Source organism: Ochotona princeps, chromosome 17, assembly GCF_030435755.1.
Source record: "Ochotona princeps isolate mOchPri1 chromosome 17, mOchPri1.hap1, whole genome shotgun sequence".
NCBI classification, from domain to species: domain Eukaryota; kingdom Metazoa; phylum Chordata; class Mammalia; order Lagomorpha; family Ochotonidae; genus Ochotona; species Ochotona princeps.
In genome coordinates, this window is record NC_080848.1 from 18,168,708 (window position 1) to 18,177,905 (window position 9,198).

Genomic DNA, 9,198 nt, shown 5'->3' on the forward strand with positions numbered 1-9,198 from the left:
TGAGCCACAGAGACGCGGCCCTGTCGGGGGAGAGGGGGAAGTTCCTGAGGGAGGCGCGGCGGGGCGGGGCACAGGCTCCTGGAGGAATGCACCTGTACTCTAAAGGGGCCTCTCTGCCCTTCTCCCAGCCATCCCTGCAAGGATGTCGTTCTTTCTGAATTCCCCGAGCCTGCCACGATAGAAGATTGGACATTAGGAACTCAAGGCCCTAGCCTATGAGTAACCGTCAACACCAGGTTACCCCGCTTCCCCCCTCTGCCGCGTGCCCTTTAAAAAAATAATAAAGGAAGGCTCAGCCCAGTTATTTACAAAGATTTATTACAGCGGGGGAGGGGGGTCCAAGCCTGGACTCCGGGACGGAGGGGACGGAGCGGCTGGAGGACTCAGCAGGACCTGGCTCCCCGCGGCCGCGCACCCCCTCAAGGACAGATACCAAGCGGCATTCCTGGCATAGAAACACAACACGACAGCAGCAAGCAGCTTCTGCCAGTCCCTCTTCCAAGCACCCAGTGGGAGCAGGGGTGATCGGAATAGGTTTCCAAAATACAGAGGCTGTGATTGGTGCCTGAATTCTGGGCCCTGCTGGGAGAATGGGGGATGGGACTCCCAACGTGCCCACCCCTTCCCTTGGGAGAAGGGAAGGAAAAAGATCAAAGGGCATCTGCAGGCACCTCCTCTCCCCAGATCTGAGGGCCCTGCCCTGTTGGTCTCCTGGACCCAGGGATGGGGAACTGTGAGGGGCAAGTCCTTGTTCCCGGTGTCCCCACTTGTCCAGTGGGGGAGCTCTCACATCCCACCGCCCCCTGGGAGAATGGAGGAAGGACTGGCAAAGAGTCAGCATCAGGCAGCAAGTGCCCAGGGGAGTTCTCTAGGCATTGGCCAAAAGTGGGCAAACACACAGTGGGCAAGCACAAGTCAGCCTTAGTCTCCTAGAAGTTAGCAGCTGCAGGCCTAGCAGGGCAGGGGCAAGGGTACCAACAGGGTGGGGGCCGAGTGGATTTCTTGGGGAGCAGCGATGTCCCCTCCACTTCCTTCTGGAAGATGCAGGACTGGGTGTCTATGTGCCAGGCTCAGCAGGAGCAGGCCCCTGAGGCTCTGTAAGGTAACCGGGGAGGGACTCAGGGCCTGGCCCTACCCCGCATGACCCCAGCCTCACCCCCACACCCCCTTCCCCAGCCTCACCGCCTAGGACTGGATCTTCCACTTGCTCCTCGGAGTGTCCGTCTCTCTGGGGCTCATCCAGAGGGGGTGGGCGTTCCCAGGGCCCCTCCAGACCCTGGCCACAGGTTATCTTCTGCCCAGCTGAGGACGGGAAAGAACAGGTGGAAACACAGGTTCTGAGTCTGCCCTTTCCAGGGCATCACGGCAGAGGATGGCTCCTGAGCTGTGTGACAGACATGTCAGCTGGGAGGACTGCACTGTGTCACAACTTACACCACCACCCATGATGCCAGCATCCCATATGGGCACCAGTTTGAGTCTGGGCTGTTCCACTACTGACCCAACTCCTTGCTAATGCACCTGGGAAAGCACCAGAACATGGCCCAAGTGCTGACCCAGACTCCTGGCTTCATCCTGCCCAGGATATTAGATGTTGCAACTATTTGGGGGAATGACCCAGAGATGGAAAATCTCTCTGTGTGTAATTTCCAAATAAATAAATAACCCTTAAAAAAAGATGGGGGTGGGGTGAGGTTAACTCAATGGCTCAACTGGCTAATCCACCACCTTCAAGTGCTGACATTCCATGTGGGTGCCAGTTTGTGTCTTGGCTGCTCCACTTCCCATCTAGCTCCCTGTTTGTGTTCTGGAAAATCAATGGAGGATGGCCCAAAGCCTTGGGACCCTCTACCTGCGTGGGAGAACCTGGAGGGGCTTCTGGCTTAGCTCTGGCCATTGTCTTTCCTCTCTGTAAATCTGCCTTCCCAATAAAAAATAAACACTTTTTTTTTAAAGACATTTTGGTGCCTTCTGAAGGAGACAGTGACAGAAAAGTTGTGTTGGTGACTTTCAATGAAGCTGGCTTAGTCCCTGTCCAGCCCAGCCCTCAGGAGCCACCCTGGAGTGGTGGTGGGAATGTTGTTCCCTGCGGAACTCCTGTCATTTGACCCAGTGCCTGCCTGCCTGCCTGCCTGCCTGTCCTGAGGGGCAGCCTCCTCTTGCCTCCTGGTCACCAGACCATGGGCCACGCAACAGCTGACTTGGCACTTCCAGCATGGCTCTTGCGGCTGGCAGCAGAAGCTGCTGTGCTCACTGCCAGGGGTTTTGTGTGCAAGGGTGGTCATTCCCATAAAGGATGAGACTCAAAGTGGACTGCACATCGGGAAGGCCAGATGTGGCACAGCCTTCCAGCACAGCAGGGACAGCCATGGCAGGAGACAAGCTGTCTGCTTTTGGAGGTGGCTTGGGTTTAAACTGCTGTCTGCTCTCCTTTTTCCCTAAGCAACTAAGGTTGGACCTGGTGGGAGCTAGGTAGATTCTTGAGTCCCAAATTCTAAATCTAGACACTAGAGGGCACCCTTCTACCCATCCTAGAAAGGAAAAGAAGAAAATAAGATCCTAGAAGATGAATCCGTGGGTCAGCCCCGTGGGGCCACAGAGACCACATCTTAGGTTCAGAAACTCAGGTGAGCAGCATGTCAGGTTAAGCTGCTACTTGCAATGTGAGAGTGCTGGTTCAATTCCCAGCTGCTCTACTTCCAATCTCACATTTCCCAATAAGGCTGGAGAGGCAGTGGAAGATGGCCCAAATACTTGGGTCTCTGCCACCCCTTGGGAGACTTTGATGGAGTTCTGGACTCCTAGCTTTAACCTTTTAACCTGGCCCAGACCTGACTCATGTGGACATTTGGTGAATGAATCAGCAGGTGGAAGATCTCTCTCCCTTTCTGCCTTTCAAAGAAAAAAAAAAAGCGGGCTGTGAGGGTGCTGGGCTGTCTCAGTGGCCTGGGTATGAGCCTTCCCCCACCATCTCACTCCTTGGGTGGGGGTCCAGAGCCTCAGGTGGCCTTGCCTAATGCCTAGAGAAGGCAGACATCATGGGGGAGAACCTGGCTGGGCGAGGGCTGAGCTGAGGGTGGAGGAGGCCCAGGTTTCGGGCCAGGCGCCCCACAAGGCTCCTGTGCACTGAGCAGGCTCCTGTCCCTGCAGTTTGCAGTGGGAAATGCTTACAGGGGAAGGCGTGTGGCAGGACATTCATGCAGGAGGGCCCCCACCCCCAAGGGGACCACTGGCTCACCAGACCCCCTGCCGCCTTTCAGGATTTCAGCCTGGCTGTCCTCTTCTTCCTCCTCTTCTTCCTCGTCCTCCTCCTCCTCATCCTCTTCTCGTGGGTAGCCCAGCTCCCGCAGCTCCCCCAGCTCATCCTCCTCCTCCGAGGCCTGGTTCTCACCCAGGTTGCTGATGGAGTGCAGGTGAGACTCGGCAATGCGCTGCACGGCTGACACAGGGTGCCCCGGTGGTATGGTCACCCCAGTGGCATGGTCAGCCCTGGGGTCAGGGATGGGGCGGGGAGGAGGGGGGTGGCAGCGCATGCAGGCAGTGGGGGAGGGGGAACAGACCAGGGCAAAGCCAGTGGGGGGCGGACTCAATCTTGTCTGACTCTTAAGCTGTTCCCCCAGGAGACTGGCACCAGAAAGCACCCCTATTCCACAGGGCGCCAGGCTGGGCAAGACCAGACGAGTAACACGACAGCTTAACATTCCCTGGACTCAGCGAGGGTCTGTATCTACCAGCTTCCACCCTGGGTAGAAGTCACAGCACCTAGTGGCCTCAGCATATGCCCCCTTTGAGTTTCTGTGGAGAATGGTTCCCTGCTGACCCCAATCCTACCCACTACCCACTACCCACCACACACAACACTCCACCCCACTCCAGTTCACAGGGCTCCCAAGGGGCAGCAATACTTCTGAGGGTGAGAACATGAGGAAACTGCAGAGGTGGCCCCCACAATCTTGACCCATATCCCCAAGCTCCCAGCTCCCTCTGCGACGACCTAGAAAGAAGCCAACACCGCCCCCAAACCACCACCACCACCAAGACTTGCTCCGGCCCCAAGGATGGCCAGGAGCAGGGGCTTGGGAAAGAAAGGGATTGAGAGCAAATGGGACACTGGCCTTCCCCAACTGTCCCAAGCCCATGCCAAGCCCAGGGGCAAGGTCACTGTGACCCCCTTCCTGCAAAAGCCCAGTGGGGTAGCTGCAGGCTGGAAAGCTGCGGTGCAGTGAGCAGGGCAAGGCGCTCCTGCCAACTCGGGGACAGGCACAGAGGACGCATTGTGTGTGCACGCTGCCCCGCCCTGCCCCCACCTCCAAGCCCAGTGCCTCCTGCCGGCTCTGGGCAAGCGACCCAGGCAATAAAAGTGCGATAAATTGCCCTGCCCCGGCCTTGGAGACGCGGCAGTTTCACCTTGAACCAAGTGTGAGAGTGCTACCTTGGAACACCTCACCCCAAGACTCAGGGTTTTCCACTTGGTCCCTCCCCTGCAACCCACACCCCCATCTGCCTGCTGCTTTGCCTCTCCCAGAAAGGGGCTGGAGCCTAGGAAACAGCGCCCTCCTGCTGGAGAAAGGCCGGGAGGGCAGGAGGGATGTGTGTGAGGCAGTGGCAGCTCCCTCAGCAGAAGGAGAGCAGGTTCCTAAGCCCCAGTGATAACAGGTGTGCAGGATGCTGACAACCGGTGGGCCTCCCCTTCGTGCTCCACTGCAGGCTTGCTGGGGTCGGCCCCTTGTCCCTGCTAGGCTGTCTCCTGCCACACTCCAACCCTGGGGCCCTGAACCCTTCACTCATGCCAAGTCTCCTCTGATAAGCTCAAAGGACCCCAGACTGCTCATGCCTGACCCCCTCCTCTTCCCTGAGAGATGTAGGGGCGGTGGAGGTGGAGCACATTTTTGTGTCCCACTTCCTCAGGGGGCCGTGATCAGGAGCCCAAGGGACGGTTTCTCCCCTTTTTATCCACCCAGACTCTCCCCAACTCAGGATCAGGAAGGGACTTCCTTCTCTCCTGGAGAGATGCCACCTTCTCCCTGTCCCTCTGCCCTGCACCTGCCTGGGACTCTCCCACGCCTCCTCACAGGTGGGCCTGCACACTGCCCACTGCTATGGCTCCTGACTTCTCTTTTTCCTTTCTCGTGGCAAGAGAATGAACCCCAGCTCTCCTCTCGTCTCAGCCCCGCCTCTCTGCCCCCAACCTGGCAGCAGCCCCGACAGGTGCACCTGTTGACCTTGGCTGGAAATTGTTATCCACCCCCTTCCCCTGTAGGGAGCTCTCAGCACACCCTTCCGGACTCTCTCCCCTGCCTCCCTGGGGGGAGGAGTGGGCCGGCTGGCAGCAGGAAGCGCCTTAGGCAGGATTTGAGATGGGGTGGAAAGGCATCCCGTGGGAAGAGGCCCCCTCTCCCCCAAGCTGCACCCGCGTAAGAATTCCTTTGCATGTTTCCTGCCTCTAGTCTGCCTGGTGCATTCCTAAGGTCCTGCAAACCCAGCCTTGCTTGAAGCCTACCAGGAAGGTCTCCCATGTGCTGCTCTGAGAGATTGTGTGGAAGTAGCCAGGTGCCTTTGACATAGGAGAGGGCACCCCGTGATGGGGAGTGGAAGCCAGCACAGCTCACACTTGCCAAGAGCAGAGGCTCACAAAGCCATGGTTACAGCCATGCCCACCTGTCACAGAGGGCCTTTCCATCCCACAGTCTGCCTTTGAGGGCCCCAGCCACCCTAATCAGACCAAGACAGATTTAATCTCCATGCACTGGCTGGGCAATAGGCAGCAAAACCTCCCCATGACCGAAGCCCCGCCTCCCACCTCCCTCCATCAGGGATCCTGGGGACAGCAGGGAGATGAGCAGGGTGGGCATGAGAGGGGGTGGTACCTTTCAGCGAGGGGGGTGTGTAGGCACAGGGATTGGCTCTCTTGGACTTGAGGTGGTGCCCCTCTCCTGCTGCTCTCTGCTGGGGGTGTGCAGATCAAAGGTGTTCACCAGAGGCCCCTCCCAACACCTCCCCCTCCACCGCATCCCACCCAGCAGGCAGCCTGCTCCAGCCTCTGTGAGTGGGTCCTGCACCCCATCCCACTCAACTCCACCCCACTCCACTCGTGTTTCAGGGTAAGCCCCTCTGCAAGTGGCCCCGTGCAAGTCTGAGCAGAGAGGCCAGGGCGGAAGAGGAGCTGCGGGAATCAGGCTCTCCGAGGACTGATTGATATGTAAATAAGCCTCCTGGGTGGCACCCCGGGTTGGCTGGCACCACTGTGGGCATCCTGCCACCCCACCCCCAAGGATCCAGCATCCCTCCTTCCAGCTGCCCCAGGAAACTCACCTGGTGGGGGTTGGCCTCCTCCTCTGATGAGCCCCCCAGGAGAGAGAGAGAGAGAGAGAGAGAGAGAGAGAGAGAGAGGAGAGAGAGGGAGAATGTCAGGATTAGTCACCAGCTCTGGGAAAGGAAACAAGGCCCTCTCCCCAAGTCTGGCCTGAGAAATGTGGCTAAAGCGGTGGCAGAGCTGGACTCTCAGGCCTTGCTTATCCCCCACCACCAGCTTCAGCTCCATCTCCTACTCCAGGGACCCCAGCAGGGCATCCAGGAGAGCATCAGAGTTAGGGTGGGGGCGGGCCCCAAGCCCTACCTGGGGAGGAATGCTCTGAGACTCGGAACAGCATGGCAGGGGTGGGTCTTCGGCGCCGGATCTAAGGAAAAGGAGGAAGGTGGGGTGCAGGAGGTGCACCCCAGATACATGCTCACCCTGGGCACTTGAACTCAAGACTCAGAGCTCCAAGGAGCTCTGTTGCTCCTCCACCACCTGCATCTGACAGGCAAGGCCCAGGACTCAAAGAGGCTGGGCTGTGTACTCAGGGTCACACACCACACAGAGCCCGGCGAGAGGCACCTGTCACAGACTCCCAGCCCGTGTCCGGCTGCTCCAGTGGACAACAGATCTCGGAAGCCAAAGCCGGCTGGGGCTCCAGCTGCCAGACCTGGGTCCTCTGGGGCAGATGTGTCAATGGCCACAGCTGCCACATGACCCTACCCGAAAAACAACACTTCAAGGGCTGCAGAACAACAGGTCCAGCTGCCAGGGAGGCAGAGCCAGGCCTTGTAAGCTCCCTCAACCTGCCTGCCCCTGATGGCCGCCCTGCCCCTCTCCCTCAGGTGGCGGGTGGGGGGAGCAGCCTGGGACTGGGTGCCTCTGACAGTGTCCCCAGAGCCCTAGAACTCTTTGCCCAGTTCTGGTGCCCTCCTTGCTACATGCACCAAGCTGCTGCTGATGGTGGTGGTGGTGGTGGTGGAACCTGCTGAGATCGCCCAGCAACTGTCCTCCCCACCCCCTTGGCAATCAGACCAACTGACGGGTAATTAGGTCCCCTCTGAGCTCCAGGGAACTGCACAAAGAGAACCAGGTGAGGTCAGAGCGCTGCCTCCCCTGCAGGCTGGACGCCTAGGCCTCCCTGTCCTGTCCCCCCACCTCTGCCCAAAAGGACTGAGTGCCATGCTCAGGGCTCTGCCATGCTGTGTCTCAGCAACAAGTGACTGTGTGCTAGGGGAGGTGGCGGTGGAGCCCTCTGTCCCTGCCCCCCAACCTTCGGAGGCCCCTAATTCCCAGCAAGCTCCTCAAAACCCGGCAGCTGCAGGAAGAAGTCTAACTTGAAGGGGTATGGGATGTGCTGCACACCCCTGGGGGGGCGGGCGTCCGGGGCTGACAGCAGCAAGTCAAGAAAAGGCTCCAATCCAAAGTGTTTGTGTGAGGGGGGTCCTGACCTGTCCTGGGGCAGGATCCCAGAAACGAGTAGACCTGGGGGACTCTGCAGGGTCCAGGATGGTCAGGCCCCGTTCCGGGAGTGGCCTACCAGACCTCCTCCCTGCTGCCACTCCGTGCGGGATCGGCCCCCAGGCGCTGGGAAAAGTAGCGAGTCTCCCGCCAACTTCCCGCGCCTCGGTCTTGGCCAAGACCGAGCTTCTTCCGATCCGCCGCCCCTCGCCAGCCCTGCCCAGCAGCGCCCCGAGAAAAGCAGAGAAGCCCCCAGTGTGTGTGTTGGGGGGGCGGGCCCCTTACCATCTCCACCTGGCGGGGGTCGAGCTGGCTAGGGGGTGCAGGCACCGAAAACTGGATCTTCTTGCGGTCCTTGGGGTCCATGGCGGGTGGGGCTCGCGGTTCGGGGTCTCGGGCTGCAGTGCGCGCTAGGCTGCCCGCGCTGCGGGCGGGCTGCGAGCGGCGAGGAGGAGGAAGAAAAGGAGGAGGAGCAGGGTTATTCACGCACGGATAAAAATACCACTCGCGACGCAGACCTGGCGCGGGAGCGGGAGGCGGCCGCTCGGGTTCGCTGGCGGGGCCAGGTGCAGGCTCCGCGCGCGCCCGGGGCACAGGTCGCCACGCGGGTCTCTCCGCCTTTCGTTCCTTCCCGGCCCGGAGCGTCCCCGCCCGGATTTGCTCTCCGTCTGCCTCGCTCTGCCTCTCCCTCTTCCAAGTCTCTGCTGGGTTCCGCGCCGCGTGCCAGCCCTGGGGTCCCAGCCCGTCCCCTCGGAGGGAGGGCACTGGAGGACGTGGCCAATGAGCGCTGAGAGCCGCGCCCTGCCCTCGCCTGAGGGGTGGGGTGGGGGTGTGTGTCTGGGCTGGAGTGGGCTGGGGGCCCCCTGCCGTCGCCCCTGAACTTGAGGCTGCATTTTTGATGGAGCTCCGCAGAGAGGGGCGATGCCTCCCTCCAAAGGGCAGCGGACAGGGGCGGGCATCAGGTCTCACAGTAACTGGTTCCCTGCCTGCGGCTTGCAATCGCACTCAGGTCTGCGGGACAGAATCCCCAAGTCACGTCGTGAATGGGGGTGTCCCAGAAAGCGAGTGAGCGTGAACAAGGTGTGCGTGGGAGGACACCTGCCAGTCACCGTGGCAGGGAGGGGGTGCGAATGCCAGGGGCCTGCCGAGCCGTGGCGGGGAACCGGGTGCGTGTGTGCGCACAGGGTGTGGGTGCATGTGAGCGTGAGTGGCAGCGCGTGGGAGGCCTGTGTGCGGGGCAGGATGGGGGCGGGAAGGAAGCCGGAGGCAGGGAAGGTGATGGGCAGGCTGTGCAAGACCCCCCCCTTCACAGTCTGCCCCGTAGTGGGGGTGGTGCCCTGCCCTGTTCCCTACCTTTGGGCCTCAGATCTGATGGAAGGGGGCACAGAGCCAGCCCAGGGGGCAGAGATGGGGGTGTCTGGTGTCGCACGTGTGTCCTCACG

At 60.4% G+C, this 9,198-nt stretch overlaps 1 protein-coding gene across 2 annotated transcripts; it reads right to left on the bottom strand.

Annotated features, from left to right (window-relative positions):
* Positions 1-297: 297 nt before the first annotated feature.
* On the bottom strand, positions 298-8,461 carry PPP1R1B (protein phosphatase 1 regulatory inhibitor subunit 1B). Of its 2 annotated transcripts, none has more exons than XM_058676356.1 (7): positions 8,042-8,461; positions 6,617-6,677; positions 6,313-6,335; positions 5,868-5,946; positions 3,239-3,439; positions 1,183-1,302; positions 298-1,095 (listed from the first exon to the last, which is right to left on the bottom strand). In XM_058676356.1, the coding sequence occupies exons 1-7, from the start codon at positions 8,120-8,122 to the stop codon at positions 1,058-1,060; spliced, it is 603 nt and encodes a 200-aa protein (XP_058532339.1). In that variant the 5' UTR covers positions 8,123-8,461; the 3' UTR covers positions 298-1,057. The 2 variants fall into 2 exon arrangements, with proteins under 2 accessions (XP_058532339.1, XP_058532340.1); XM_058676357.1 differs by having other exon boundaries at positions 5,868-5,943; positions 8,042-8,460.
* Between the last annotated feature and the right edge of the window lie 737 nt (positions 8,462-9,198).